Genomic DNA, 16,742 nt, shown 5'->3' on the forward strand with positions numbered 1-16,742 from the left:
ACTAAAAGGCAAATCAAGATTTCTATAATTTTATGATTTAAAGCACCTCCATTTTCTTATTTTTATACCCCTAGTTCCATTTTGAATTTGGACAGCACTGTATGATAAAGCCTTTTAAGCCTTGTGGTAGGAAGGGGAATAGTCTAAGAGTCTGTAGGACAGAACCCTCTCTAAAAATCAGTGGGGACATCAAAGACTTAGGAAAAGCCACTTCATGCGTATCTGAAAGATGATTTGGACTCTAAACTACGGAGCATGCCAAGAACACAATTCAGGAGTATGCTGGTTCTCAAGTACCATGGTTTAAGAATCCAAAATGCTAGACTGGCCACATCTCATTCTGTCTGGTGATCAGTTTGAAGGTTTCTTCCCATCCAATTTTGAAGCTGTTGATTTCAGAAGTATCTTTCTGAAATGTATTTATACAAATGCATTTTGGTGATTTCTTTTGTTTTGTTCTACTGGACCTGTAATTTCATTGCTGTAGGGAGCTCTTAGTGGAAAATTTTTTTCAGCCAAACCAGTTTGATGACACCTCTGTAATGAGGGTTACAGAGGGGCTTACCCAGAATTCCCACTCTGGGCTATCCCCTTTACTTGGAATGCTCTCCTTCCTCTTCTCTACTTCCCAGGCTTCCTTCAAGTCTGAACTAAAATCCCATCTTCTGCAAGAAGCATTTCCTGGTCCTCCTTAAGGTTGATATCCTCCCCCTTAAGACTACTTTTCATATACCCTGTATACATGTGGTATGTACATAGTTGTTTGAATATTAACACTCCCCACATCACATTAGAATGTGAGCTCCTTGAAGTAAAGGATTTTTCCATTTTGTTTTTGTGTCCCCAAAGGTTAGCACAAAGCCTAGCATGTAGCATGTCCTTAATAAAAGTGTGTTGACTGAAAGAGGGACTTGAACACATTTTGATGATTTCTGAGGTAACTACTAAGTTGGGTTCTTAAATTCCATTCAGGGAAGGCAGTGCTGTACAGTGAGTGGGGAAATCCATCGGATTTGGAGTGAAAAGACCTCTGGTCCTATCTGTATTCTGCTGGTCACTAATTCTATTACCTTGGGTAAGTCACTTCAGCCTCAATGACCTGTCAGATGGAAGGTTGGAATAAACAACTTCTACTGACCCTTCTCATCCTTTATGTTGCATAGATTTCCAGGAAATCAGTGACCCAATAGACAAGAGCCTACCAAACTGCTAATGACTCTGCAATTGAAAATATATTTTGTTCATTAAAGGAATGACTCTAATGATGGAATTTCAGGCTATGTGCTAGACAGGGATAGGACTATTTGGGGGTAAAAGACACTATGTTCAGCATTTACCAACTCATAACATACCATGTGCTTAGTAACACACTTTGCTTAAAAGAAACACCAGGTCCTATCATACCACTTGCATAGCCTGATTTTTTTTCTTGTTGAGTCATTTCAGTCATATCTTACTCCTCATGATGCCATTTGGGGTTTTCTTGGCAAAGATAGTGAAGCGGTTTGTCATTTCTCCAGATCATTTTACAGATGAGGAAACTGAGGTCCAGGGTCACACAGATAGTATCTGAAGTGAGATTTGAACTCAGGTCTTCCTCACTCAATGACCAACACTGTAGCCACTTCACCACCTAGCTGCTCTTATAGCTTGATTAACCTGAGGTAAAATACCATCACCTACAGCTGGCTTTGCTAGCCGTAGTTTTGTGGAGTCTCTGACTTATTATCTTCCTGATTTCAAATTCTGATAGAGGCTTTTTTTCCTTTTAGGTGCCTAAAATGATTTTGTTATTTTGTGGATATTAAATTTATGCCTTAGCACAGTGTCTGGCACATAGCAAACACTTAACCAATGCTTGTTTCCTTCCTTCCTAGAGGACTATTTAAAAACCTATCTAAATAGGAATGTATTGGATAGCAATGATACCCATTTTAGGAAAAGGAAGATATATTGAACTTACCTAATAATGTGCACACTATACTAGGGAAAAATAAAAATTATAATCTATATACATAAAAGCAAAACAATCAGAATAATCTTATTGGATCTTTGGATGAGTCATGAGAGTAAGGATCTAGTCTTAGCTAGTCCATTTATTGTCTTTTAGGGTAAGTATAATTACTCTCCGTAACGGTTTCTCCATCTGAAAAAAATGTCTCCTTGATAGCCTACCTTTTTTGCCTTCATATGGTGAAAACAAATGAATGAATGAAAAATCATTTTAAGTAAGGGCTTACTATGTGTCAATCATTGTGATATATCTTAGAGATATAAACAGAAAAATGGAAATAGTTCTTGTTCTCAAGGAGTTCACATGCTTATCCCAAGGGATGACACATAAAAGAAAAGTTCGGAGGTGGAGCCAAAATGGTGGCATAAAGGCAGAGACTCAACAGAACTCTCCCCAAACCCCTTCAAATACCTTTAAATGATGACTCTAAACAAATTCTAGAGCAAGAAAACCCACAAAAGACAGAGTGAAATAATTTTCTATCCCAAGACAACTTAGAAGGTCAGCAGGAAAGGTCTGCTGTACCAGGGTGAGGGAGAAATGCAGTCCAGTGCAGACCAGGCCCCAGCAAACACCAGGCCTTGGGGTGACTGAATCAGTGGCAGCAGTGGTGATTTCCAGACCTCTCAGGCCACGGAAGGTAAGTGCCTACTAAAGGCACTTAAATTAGGCACTCAGTCCACAGACTGACAACGGGTCATAAGGAGATTTACAGGGGTTCTTTTGTTGGCACCAGGGGCAGGACTCTGTTGCATTATCTATACTTTGATCTGGATCCCAGTCCCAGTGCAAGGAGGAACACTAGCACAGCAGAGCTTGTGGACACAGGGGAGCAGGAACCCTAGTCACAGTTCCATCATTGAAAAGAGTGCTTGTGGCCACTCACAAACCAGTACACAGTACAGGAAAGTAGTAAACACACTTCTCCGTAGATCATACCATTTAGAAGAGCCAAAAACTTACGGGTCCCCAGAATTAACTCTGAAAACAGCTGCACAAAAAAATCTGTAGCTTGGGACAATGTCCCCTCCACTCTGGAAGCACAGCCCCACTTTAGCATAGAATTAAAAGTATAGAAATAGGCTGGAAAATGAGCAAACAACAGAAAAAAATTCTACCACAGAAAGTCACTATGGTGACAAGGAAGATTAAAACACACATTCAGAAGACAACAAAGTCAAAATTTTTGCATTCAAATCATCAAAGAAAAAATATGATAAATATAAAAATATGGTAAAAGGTAAACAGGCCATAGAAGAGCTCGAAAAGGATTTTAAAAATCAAGTAAGAGAGGTAGAGGAAAAATTGGGAAGAAAAATGAGAGTGATACAAGAAAATCAAGAAAAAAGAGTCAACAGCTTGGTAAAGGAGGCACAAAAAATACTGAAAAAACCCTTAAAAAACAGAATAATCCAAATGGTAAAAGAAGCACAAAAATCCAATGAAAAGAAGAATGCCTTGAAAGGCAGAATTAGCCAAATGGGAAAAAAGATACACAAAAATTCACTGAAGAGAACTCCTTAAAAAGTAAAATTGGCCAAATGGAAAATTCCTTAAAAGTTAGAATTGGACAAGTGGAAACTAATGACTGTATGAGATATCAAGAAACAATCAAACAAAATTAAAAGAATGAAAAAATAGAAACCAGTGTGAAATATTGCATTGGAAAAACAACTGACCTGGAAAATAGATTCAGGAGAGATAATTTAAGAATTATTGGACTACCTGAAAGTCATGACCAAAAAAAAAGAGCCTAGACATCATCTTTAAAGATATTATCAAGGAAAACTACTCTGATATTCTAGAAGCAGAGGATAAAATAGAAATTGATAGAACCCACCAATCACCTCCTGAAAGAGATCTCAAATAAAAACTCCAAGGAATATTGTAGTCAAATTCCAGACCTCTAAGATCAAGGGAAAAATACTGCAAGCAGCCAAAAAACAAAACAATGCAAATGCAGAACTACAGTCAGGAAAACACAAGATGTAGCAGCTTCTATATTAAAGGATCAGAGAGCTTGTCTAATATTGTGGAAGGCAAAGGAGCTTGGATTACAACTAAGAATCACCTTCCAAGTAAAACTGAGTATAATCCTTCAGGGGAAAAAAATAGATCTTCAATGAAATAGAGGACTTTCAAGCATTCCCAATGAAAAGACTAGAACTAAATAAAAATTTGACTTTCAAATATAAGATGCAAAAGACACATCATTTAAAGGTATTTGGAGGGTTTGGGGGAGAGCTCTGTTGAGTCTCTGCCTTTATTTCACCATTTTGGCTCCACCCCTGAACTTTTCTTTTATATGTTGTCCCTTGGGATCAACAAGTGAACTCCTTGAAAACAGGAAAGAGAAATCATAAGGGATTTGATAAAGGTTAAACTGTATCTATTACAACATCTGAAAATAATATTTATAATTCCTAAAATCTTTCTCATTATTAGGGATTTAGAAGGAGTATATACAGACAGAAAGCAGAGATATGAGTTGAATGTGATGGTATGATTACGTAAAAAAATAAAATTAAGGGATAAGAAAGAAAAATGCACTGGGAGAAGGGGAAAGGGGATAAATTACCTGACATAAAAGAGGCCTAAAAGAGATTTTACAGTGGAAGGGAAAGTGGGGAAAGTGAGGAGGGGAGCACATGAACCTTACTCTCATAGGAATTGGCTCAAAGAGGGAATAATATACCCACTCATTTGGGTGTAGAAATCTATCTTACCACAGAGGAAAGTAGGAAGGGAAGGAGATAAGAGGGAGGGGCAGCTGGGGCAGTTTGAGAGAGGTAAAAGTCAGAAGCAAAACATTTGAGAACGGACAGGGTAAAAGGAGGGAGAGAATAGGATAAACTAAGGGAAAAGGGGATGGAGAGAAATGCATAGTTGGTAATCATTATTATGAAAAAAAAATTTGCAGTGAATTTCTCTGATAAAGACTTTATTTCTCAGACACATAGAAAATGGAGTCGAATTTATAGAAATAAAAGCCATTTGTCAATTGATAAATGGTCAAAGCATATAAATAGGCAGTTTTCACACAAAGTATCAAAGCTATCTATAGTCATATAAAAATCCTCTAAATCACTACTGATGGGAGAAATGCAAATTAAAACATCTCTGAGCTATTACCTCACACTTGTCAGGTTGACTAGTATGACAGGAAAAGAAAATGACAAATGTTGGAGGGGATGTGGGAAAACGTATTACTGGTGAAATTGTACTGTTCAACCATTCTGAAGACCAATTTGGAACTATGCGCAAAGGGCCATAATACCATGCATACACTTTCACCAAACAATACCACTATTAGGTCTCTATCCCAAAGAAATTTTTAAAAAAAGGCAAAGGACTTTTGTGTACAAAAACATTTATAGTAACTCTTTTAGTGGTGGCAAAGAATTGGACATTAAGCGGATGTCCATCAATTGGGGAAAGGTCTAGAGATAATTAGATTATATAATAGGTCCATGGTCTTTGTGAGAGACTGTAGGGCAGGGCAGATGGTAAAGTCTTATGGTCCTCAATCTCACTAAATGGAATGGAGTTGATCACTCCCATCTCATCCAAACCCTGCAAGGTATGGAACCCCTGCAACCTCAGATAGGTTCTGGGATGGTGGATGGGGAGTGAAAGAAAGGGAAGCACAGAACTTCTGTTGGAAGTAGCAATTCCCATCCAGCTGGATGAGAAGGAAAATGTCACCCAAATCCAAGGAATTATTCATATTGTTATCCTACAGTCAAACAGCATAACAAGAAGAAAGAAAAAACCTGAAATGTGTGTAGTACAAAGTAGGAAGGAAGGAAAGAAGTATTTATTAAACACCTACTATGTTCCAGGCACTCTGCTAAGTGCTTTACAAATATTATCTCACCTGATCTATCAGTATCCACATTATATCATTCGATCCTTTAAAACGATATATTTTCCCCAGAAATCCTTTTTAACAACAACAACAAAGCAATTTATATACAATTCACATTATTCCGCAATTATTTCCTGCTTAAGACACATTGAAGAATTTTTAGTGTGAACCCCTTAGAATATCATTTTCAACTCTTTGGGTTTCACTAAATGGACACCACCTGGCTAGAATGTTATCAAGGTCTTTTCTTGTTCTATGTTTCTAAGTGTGATTACTTTTTCTCTTAAGACTTTATTTCATATTTTAAAAGTGATTTAAAGATCTGAATCTTTTCTACTCCTACTCTTAACAGCCATGTACATAAGCTATGCTACAGTGAATGATATCAAAGTGTCTTCCTTGTACTCCTTGCCTCCTGTCCTCTGAAGCCATCTTATACTCAGCTGAGTCACCAAGGAGCTAGCTCTGCCTTGGAACCTCCCAGGGGTGGGGAACCTGCAGCCTCGAGGCACATATGGCCCTCTAGGTCCTCAAGTGTGGCCACTGAATCCAGTCTAATATCCAACTATAACTCCTCCTCTTTGCTTTTAGTTTGGCAGTGGGTAGGTGTGCATTTTAAATTATTCTCCTAAATGTGTCCAGTTCAGTTATCTCTTTGTAAATTTAAAGAATGAATTTTCTTAAGGTTAAATTTAAACGCAAAACTTCTTAATGTTAAATTCCTTTATAAACAGAGAGAGTGCCTGGCATTGCAGATAAAGGGCCAGCTGCAGAAGTAGGAAAAACTTGAGTTCAATATTGCCTAGGACACTATCTTTGTGGACTGTGCAAGTCATTCTGTCTTTTTAGGCCTCAGTTATCTCATCTGTAAAATGAGAGCTTCTCAGAGGTTCTAAATTTATGATCATTTTATGCCTTTCCAATACCTGCCAGAACCTTTAGTTCTCTTGGTATAATCTTTGATAACCTGGGATACCATTCCACCATGCTAAGGCATTGGAAAGGTGCCTTAGCAAAGTGTAAGATTTTTTTAATGAAGGATGTCAAAATAAAATACTTTATTTTGACTCATTTGGCAATTAAAAAATGTTTTATCTTGTAAGTGATGGTTAGGAGAAATTTTAGTAGTTTCCTTTCTATTAAAATATAGCAAAAGAATATTCAAGTTCTCAGACTCAATGCTTTCTTTACAAGCCTTTATGTTAAAAAGTTATCTAATGTTTACATTTCTTTTTTATGTAAAAAGTATTTTTCCAATTACATGTAAAGACAATTTTCAACATTCATTTTTATAAGATTTTGAGTTCCAATTTTTTTCTTTCTCCCTCCCTTCTCTCTTCCCTCTCCCCAAGACAGCAAGCAATCTAATATTGTTATATGTGTGCGATCATAAAATTTATATTTCTTAAAATGACTATTTTTAAATAAATTTGAGGTCTGAGATTAGGTCTGTCTTTAGTTCACAAGTGCCCAACACAAAGAAGGTGATTAAGAGACAGCCTATATTTTCCTCCCCAACCATACAGTAATAAAACCAGAGACTTTGCTACCTCTGTTTTCTGCCTTAAAACAAAGGTTATACAAAATATTATGGTGATTTAACTTTCTTACACATGTCGCCCAGTGATAATTCTTCACCTTTAGTCTTATGGTTTCTAACCATTATAAGTCATAGGATATGCATAGTATATAGATTAATAGATTTATTGACTTGGGTCTTTGTTGAAATCATACCAATCACTGTCTGGAAATACAAAGATAGATTGGATAAATCTAGATTCTTATATTCTTAAGGCACTCATAATCAAATTAAGTCGGAGAAGAGAAATACAAATGACTATGATGACAGGAAAGAGCATGGTAAGTGCAAAGAAGAGGACAGTTCAAAGTCTAGGAAAAAGTCAAGGAGAAAGACAATTGCTTTCCAAATGGCATGTAGGAAAGGTTAACAGGCACATCAGGTGGCACCTGAATTGGGCCTCAAAGGAAGGGCCTCAAAGAGCATGTAGGAAAGGTTGACGGGCACATCAGGTGGCACCTGAATAGGGCCTCAAATAGCATGTGGGAAAGGCTGACAGGCACATCAGGTAGCACCTACAACATGTAGGAAAGGTTGATGGGCACATCAGGTAGCACCTGAATTGGGCCTCAAAGAAAGGGCCTCGAATAGCATTTAGGAAAAGTTGACGGGCACATCAGGTGGCACCTGAATTGAGCCTCAAAGAAAGGGCCTCAAATATCATGTAGGAAAGGTTGACGGGCACACCAGGTGGAACCTGAATTGGGCCTCAAAGGAAGGGCCTCAAAGAGCATGTAGGAAAGGTTAACAGGCACATCAGATGGCACCTCAATTGGGCTGCAAAGGAAGGGCTTCAAATAGGATGCAGGAAAGGTTGATGGGCACATCAGGTGGCACCTGAATTGGGCCTCAAAGGAAGAAAGGAAATTCCAAAGGGGAGAGTGGGGTGGGGCAGAATTGTAGACATGTGAGGTGGCAAAGCAATGGCACAGGAATGAGAGAGGGCATAAAATAACGGCGGTCAGGAGCTTAGAATGCTATGGAGTTAAGAAGGAAAGAGGGCATGAGAGATGCGCCCCCTCAGGAAAGCCACTTCTTCACCTACAGAGGCAGCCAGACAGCAGAGCGGATGGAGAGCGGATTTCGTATCAGAACCATCTCACTTTGAATCCTTCCCCAGACACTTACCAGTTCTGTCATCCTGGCAAAGTCACACCATTTCTTAGCCTCAGTTTCCTCGTCTGTGAAATGGGGACACTAGCAGCATCTCATAATAGTAGCTAACATTTAAATAGCACTTACTAGATGCCAGGCCTTGTGGTCAGTGCTTTACGATCAGTATCTCGTTTGAGCCTCAAAACAGCCTTTCGAGATAGATGCTATGATTATCCCCGTTTAAACAATAATAATGCTGATGGCTAACATTTTTATAGTGCTTATTATATACAGGAAAGCAGTGAAGCACTTTTACAGATTTTATCTCATCTGATCCTCAAAACAACCTTGTGAGGTAGGCGTTATTATCATTCTTATTTTACAGATGAGGAAACTGAGGCACATACAGTTTAAGTGAGTTTCCCAGGGTCACACAGCTAGTAAATGTCTGAGGCAGAATTTGAACTCAGGTCTTGGAGACTCCAGGCCCAGTGCCACCTACCTCATAGGATTATTGGGAGAAAACAGATGGAAAGCACTTTGCAAACCTTAAAGTCCTATATAAATGTTGGCTATCCTTCTCGTTGTTGCTACTATTATTTACCTTGACCTTAGCCATGCTATTTAACCTTTGAATAAGTCACATAAACTTTTGGTCCTCAGTTTCCTAAGGGATCAATACCAGATGATTTCAAAACTCTCTTCCAGCTCTAAATCGATGGCTCTAGGACCTCAGCAACCACTAATGGAATTTAGCGTCTGCACTCCCACTAGAGGACAGGGCGTCACGATGAGGCAGTGGGCTTGGGACTGATGTACATAAACTGATGGTTCAGGACGTTGTTCTGGGAACTATGAGGGTGGGAACGTAGAAAGACAATCAGTAATTTCAGTATGAGTATGTCCTGAGAGTGAGACTCATCTGAGATTCAGGAGTGAATCAGTGTAAGTGGGAGGAACTTGGGAGCCACAGCAGTGTATTTGGTACGATAGCTGGGGAAATGACTTGAGAGTCATGCCACTGAAACCTTGAGATGTTGTACTGCATTCTGGGAGTGGTCAGAGAGGGATAAAGAAATGACAAAAGAGAAGTTGTATAAGGGAAGTAGCATCAACTGTTTTGGGGACACGTAATCCGTTTTAGAGCCATAACTAGGGTGGGGTGATATGACCTTTCTTCTAGGGTACAAAAATTGCAGTCATTCAGCAATGTAGAAACAACTCAGTGTTGCACTTAGTCAACAAGAATAATTATGTCATTTTTATGATTCTTGATTCTGTTTTCCTAAATATTTTTTATTTTCTTACAAATCAGTTTATATATTATATATAAAACTGGTTTGGGTAACGTAAAATTCATAATCCAGTATATATTGTATTTATACAATTATTTTTAGAAAATTAGTTTATATTTTTGATGTTCCAGTAGCAATGAGTAATTACTTGATATATAATGTAACTTAGTTACAGATGATGACATCAAAAAACAGGTGGGAAATCTTTGCAAAGTGTAGTGTATACTAAAAGTGTCCTGATTTTTAGATCATTCAATTCATTTATCATCACAGCAAGATTCAGACTATGTCTTCCATCTGGTAGCAATTATTAGAGAAGCAATAGGTCAGTGCCTACCAGCAAACCCATGTGACCAACAAATTAGGGTGCACACTTATTGGTCTGTAGCTCATTGGCTCAACTACAATTGGTAATCTCAGTATTTGTGTAAAAGTTCTATTGCCCTATGGTGATAGGGTTGATCAGAGTTCTATTCATCTTTTCAGCTTGTTTGCTCATCAAAGTTCCCACCTGTGAAAAAATACCCTAAACCTGCAAGAGACTGGATGTGCCTTGAAAATGCAGTGCATTTCAGCACCTTGTGGAGCCCAAGACCTATTATCACCTATATCAGCCTTTATCTTGTACTAAAGAGGTTTTTTTTTTTAAGCAAATAAAAACAAAGCAAAACAAAAAAAAAAAACCCTCACCAACATCTTGGAGAAGCCAAAGAGGGGATCTTTTATCTTTCTGCCTGTTTCCCTACTATTTCTGTATGTGATGATGATCCTTAGGAAATGACTAGTGGACACTGTTATTGAGCCTTGGCTTCCTACACCTTCCCTCCTTCCCCACCTTTGCCCCTCTTCTCTTTTCATGCCCATCTGGAAGGCCATTGGAGATGTCCTCAGTGGCCTAGAGCTAGAGAAGTTCTGGGTTCCACTGCTGGACATGTGGGAGGGGAAGAATCCCTAATCCCAATGCCAACACTGCAGCAGGAGAGATATATGTTCCTGGCACAGTGGATATATTATCTCATAAAATTACAATTCTAGTCATTGTTCAGGATTTCTATGTGGTGCTATGAATGGTGTTTTATAGTTCTACTCTTCAGATACAGCATGGATTGAAAGGACATTTATGAAAAGGACTGAAGACTTGACCTTGACACTCATTTCAATCTGATTTTCAATGCCTCCATAGAAAGAGATGTGAGAAGAACTGAACCTTTGGACGTGTATACCTCCCTTACTCCCACTTCACCTTGGAGACAGCCCTGGAGTAAGATCACTTCAGTTATTCATTCATTTATCCAACCAATGTGTTTTGGGCAACTGCTTTATATAAGACACTGTGCTACGCACTGCAGGGGATATGAAGATGTGTACATTTAGACCTTGTCTTCCCTGTTTCAAATTGAATAGGAAGATGAAACATGGCAGTCAAAAACAAGACAATCCAGTCTATGGTAAGTGAAATGAGTGAAGAGAAGGCGAGATTACTTGTGACTGAATGGTAACAAAAGGCTGCATGGAAGAATTGGCAGATGAGCTAAGGCTTGAAGGACGTTGTTTGACCATGTGGTACAGTGGCAAAAGCAATGGATTTTGGGTCAGAACAACCAGATTTTTGCCTGCTTTTGCCAATTACTGCCTTTGTAACCTAAACAAGTACCTTCATCTCTCTGGGGCTCAGTTTCACCAGTTATAAAATGAGGGATTGTACTAGGTGACCACAAATGTACTTTCCAGCTTTAAACTATGAGCTGATGATCCCAGTTTTTAATTTTAACTAGCAAAGAACACTAGTGAGGGAGGGCATTCTCATGGAGACAGTACAACAGGCAAAGATCCCAAAGCAGGAAAATACACAGTGACTTTACTCAAAGATAAATAAACAATATGACTAGAGTGGAGAATTTATGTGGGAGAACAATGAGAAAGAAGCTTCACAAAAAATTATATGAAAGAAATTTTTTTAAATCAACATATTTCTGCATAATATTTCACACAGAAACCTGAATAGCAAAAGAAAAAGTACAAAAGGATCTTCAGTCCAAAGATGCCTACAGAGAACGTTAAAATCTTGGTGTTCAGTGAACCCATGTGGAAATAGAAGACACTTTACTTCTGTCTTGATAGATATGTTTCTGTCTTATGAACTCCTCCTGAGGCTATGAGATGTTAATATTTTCTTCACTCTCCCTCTCCATTCCCTATGCCCCCACCCCCATCCCCATTTCTTGTGCCATCTTTCTCCTTCTTTGGCCGGGGAGCAGAGGCACCTAAATGAAATATTGGTAGAAACACTGTTCTTGGAGATTTTCCAAACAGGACCAGAAAAGGAAGTGCCAGAAATTTCAAGAGAAAGACTGTTTTCATGAGATTTCCTGCCCAACTTATATCTCAAGGGGTCTAGATAGTTCAGATAACCTTAAGGTGAACTCTAGGTTGCTTAACTCAAATCAAAATTAAGCCCTGAATGAACTAAGGTCACCCACTCACCTTTAGGTAAAACTTAAAGAACAGGATTCAATTAAGCATCTGAGTGATACCAGACTCTGCATCTTTAAAAATCCAGTCGATTTCTGTTTCAATTCAGTCTGCCCTCCCTGCTATCTCATTGATTTTTATTTCTACTCAATGGCTCTCTTTACTCTTTTCCCCTAATACAAAATCTTTTCTTTTCCTTAGGCACTTGTTCCTTTCAAGTTTATCTGCTACAGTGTATCTTACACAGAGAAAAACCAGCCTTAATGTCCCTTTCCTCCTGGAAAAAAAAAATTAATAAATTGAAATCTCTTTTTAATTATCCTCACAATAGATGGAGGATCTCATGATTTAGAGCTAGAAAGGACTTTGGAGATCATCTAGTCTAAACCACCTATTTTACAGGTGACGAATTTTACAAATGAGGAAACTGAGTCCCAGAGAGGTTAAGTGATTCAACCAAGATCACATAGTAGAGCTTGGATGCCGACTCATGTCTTTTGTGTCCAAACGATGCTTTGTCCATGATACTATATGTTTTCTTATTAGTCGACAAACATTTATTATGCTCTTGCAATGTTCCATATACCGTGGATTTTATTGATAAAGTGAATCCCACTCCCTAAGACTCTACAGTAGTCCAAAGTGGCACTCTCATTTTGTCCACTTCTTTGACTGCATCACAACATTCTTCTTCTGATCTTCCTGATATGCTCCCTTGTATGATGACATCACTACTCTGGATTTGTTTTTTAAAATCTATTTCTTTCTATACCTTTGAGATGTGTTTGCCGATTTATCCCTTACAATCAGATAGTTTCACTTTATTATAGGAAAATGAATAAAATAATTGAGTCCATTTTCTCGTTAGTGGGCTGGATATTAAGTCTTTTTAAATTTTTTTTGATACAGTGTTGGTCATCTTTTGTAATTTGACATAAATTCAATATTCCATATATCCGAAGGTATTTTAAAAGCATTACACATACCAATGTATATCTGTATAATTCGGTACTAGGTATAATGCACAACACCAGACCTCTTTAATGATTGAAGCAAAGAATTCTCTTTCCTCAAACAGAGACTCTCTTCCTGAATAAACCCTCTGCCATTACAAGATTTTAGTTTATAGTTTTTCTTCTCCTACTAAATGTACAAATGGTGAAAAGTGTAAAGAAACCGCTTGGAAACAGAAACAAAAGACAAAACAAGGCCAAATGCAAGGGAGTAGTTCAAAACCTGGATTAAACATTAAAGGTTTTCCATTTTCAAAGAATCCTTACATACCCATATACATACATTGCATACATACCCAAGGTGTGTGCATTTCTGAAAGGTCCCTAACACCTATACAAAGATCAAGTCAGATTTATTCTATTTTTGTTTCTAAGTCATTCTAATAGGAAATATTGAAAAAGGCATAATATTAGCTTCTGGAGCCCATTCCTGCTTAATTAACTTAATTAGACCACAACTTCCTAAACATAATACCTTAATCATCAGATGCTCTTTCATTGTCTGGTTCTCCTTGCCTTTTTTGCTAATTCCAGAGGATAGACAAGCTTTGACCTTCCTATGTGCCAAGATCTCTTTATTTGCCCACAATCCCAGTTCCTAAGTCTTATTCATTTGAATGTGTCCATGCTCACCTCACTGAGGCTCTACTATTCTAAAAATCTACTTCAGCTACTGTGTGATTTTACCCTGAATCCATGATGACATATGTATGTACACACATACATACACACACGCACACACACACCAATCCCCTCTACCTGGTCACTCAGGGAGCAAATAGTACAATTTCAAATAACGTGTGTGTGTTTCTTTTTCCCTTTCCTGGTTCTTTTTTGCTCCGGGAGCTAGAGGGCAAGGCTTATGAAATGTATGGAAGAAATCAAAAAAAAGTCACTGCCTGCGTAAGAGAAACTACATTTGGCTTCTCGGATGCAATTTTCTTGTAGGAACTTGCAAAAGGAAATGAACTTTCAAAGAATTACCCACCCTTAACCATCCAGAGTAACCGTCCTAGGGATTCCTGCCCTGGCTTGGACACCTGTGTGATTTTTTTTTAAACTGATTCAAATAGACACTGTGCCTTGATAACTCACAAGTTAGGAATGATGATAATGCAGAGAACACACACACACACACGAGAAAAGAACAAAGAGCGGGAGAGCTGTGAGCTCCTTGCCCAAGAGCACTTCCTCGTAATCTACGCAACTCTTACCAAGTATGTGCCACGGTGAAACGGCGTTGTTTGGGTATGTTGCTATTCAGAAGCATCCTGCGTAAGAGCCTGGGAGAATTCCTAGGAGAAATCACTGGAGACAGCTTGGGAGACACTGACTTCCTGGACACCTTGGACTTTTCGTGCTGCAACAGGTTTTCCCTGAGGGACTTCACGAGATCCTCATTCAGCCACGGATTTGCACAGTGCGTATTATCCACTTCAGGTACAGCCAAGGTGTCTGGGCTTGAGGTCTGCTGAGCCATCTCCTTTGGTCAACTTTGCTCAACAGGCAGCGGCGGCGAAGGCGGCTGCAGCCCCAGGAGCAAGCTCCCGTGCCCGGGGTGTTCCCCCTTGCCCCAGTGCTTCTCACCAAATCCAATCCAGACAAGCGAACAGAGCTGTCACCCCAGTACAGGTAATTCTGACGGGCTGCCGGCCTCAGTCTTTCGTCTGAGATTGACAAGAATCTCGGTAAAAAGCAAGCAAGCTAACTACTGCACCACGGAAGCCTATTAAACATTACCACACCTCCCTCTCACAGTACCCTTGCCAAAGATCACTTGCTAGCTATCATGGCAAATGAACATGGAAGGAAGTGGCTGACTACGTTAGCACAGCTTTGGTCAGAGCTACAACGCTGCTGCCGGGTAAACTATTGGAACTAATGTGCTGCAGCTGCTTGAGTGACTTCTACTTATGTACATAAAAAGTACTGGGGGAGGGAGGGCTTAATCATCAGATCCCTGTTCATTTGTCTGGCTCTCTTTGGCTTTTGCTTATTCCTGAGCCCAGAGGAAAGAGAAACTTTGAACTTGACCTTCCTTTTTCACCAAGATTTCTTCCTTTCTCTGTACACAAAAGAAGACCACCAGTCCCCAGGTCTTTCAAAAACAAAACCAAACACACACACACACACACACACACACACACACACGAGGGAAGAATAAACAAGGGCTGCCCTAGAAAAGGCAAATATTTCCCTGCCTTGCTTTTGGTCACCTTGTGATAAATCCTAGAAGATTACAAAGGGTTGTTTCTCCTTCCTTGGACAGAAAAAACAAACAGCATTTTAAAATGAGACTTAGAGGACACCATACAGGTTAATGGCTTCCCTAAACTGCCTGATTGTGGCCCCTGCCAAGTCCAGGACAAAACAATCTGGTAATCTGACGGCCAATTGGTTTCTATTACCCTTTGGCATTAAGAGGAAAAACTGCCCAGTGGTGATGACTGTTTTTATGAGGTGATTTTACAAGGATGATAAAACTGCTGTCCCTGTTTATACGGTTTATTCAACAATTCTTAAAAAGTCATAACAAATCTATTTAGTGATTACTTTCTTCAGTGATGAAGAAATCTGACACAAGGAATTCTTTCTCAAGATTCTTTATCTGTCTTTTCATATTCCCTCCCACTCCCCCAATTTAACTTCAGGTACTTTAGGGGAAAGACAGTATGCTTAATCTATGCATTTTACTACTGGCAAAAATATGCTATAACATTTCAAGTTAATAAGTGGTAAAAATCATCACCTATCTCATGATAACAGCTTTGAAACCCTTCAGACTAAATGCAGTGGTGGAAATGAGAACTGAAGCTTTTGAGAAGAGAAACTGCTCGGGAATCCTGGTGATAATTCAGACACTGCAAAATGTCAAGAGACCCAGGGAATGCTCCTTGAATGTTGGGTGGAGCCCTTGGGAAGGATTTATTGAAGGACACGGACAAGAAGTGAACAGGATGAGAAGGTGTGGGTGAGATGCTGTGTGTAGAAAGGTATTTTACCATTATTCTTTTTAATCCCACTGCTTAAGAAATGTCTGGAATTCACCCAATCACCTTAAAGAAGTAAGAATAGGTTAATACTTTAATATGGCTGCTGATAACAAGCATTTTGAAGGTACAGACACACAGACACACACACATACACTTCAAAGTTTGCATCCATCAATTCATTTAATACAACAACCCTGTGAATTATTAATAATAGCTAACAATTGTATTTTGCTTTAAGGTTTGCAAAGCACTTTACAAACATTTGATAAATTATTTGAGAACTTAAAACAAACCTGTGAGGCAGGTGCTTATTATTATGCCCCATTTAACAGGTGGGGGTGGGGCTGAGCTAGGTTAGGTGATTTGCCAGGGCAATAGTTAATAATTAGCTGAGACAGAACTTGAATTCAGGC

General features: G+C 38.9%; 1 protein-coding gene across 1 annotated transcript in view; it reads right to left on the minus strand.

Annotated features, from left to right (window-relative positions):
* PDE4D (phosphodiesterase 4D) overlaps positions 1–14,872 on the minus strand; it is a 928,932-nt gene extending 914,060 nt beyond the window's left edge. Inside the window, exon 1 of the mRNA XM_036761379.1 lies at positions 14,551–14,872. Coding sequence (XP_036617274.1) covers positions 14,551–14,816 — 266 coding nt within the window. The 5' untranslated portion in view covers positions 14,817–14,872. The remainder of the gene's footprint in view (positions 1–14,550) is intronic.
* Positions 14,873–16,742: the final 1,870 nt, after the last annotated feature.

The sequence above is a fragment of the Trichosurus vulpecula genome, chromosome 1 (assembly GCF_011100635.1).
Source record: "Trichosurus vulpecula isolate mTriVul1 chromosome 1, mTriVul1.pri, whole genome shotgun sequence".
Lineage (NCBI taxonomy): Eukaryota > Metazoa > Chordata > Mammalia > Diprotodontia > Phalangeridae > Trichosurus > Trichosurus vulpecula.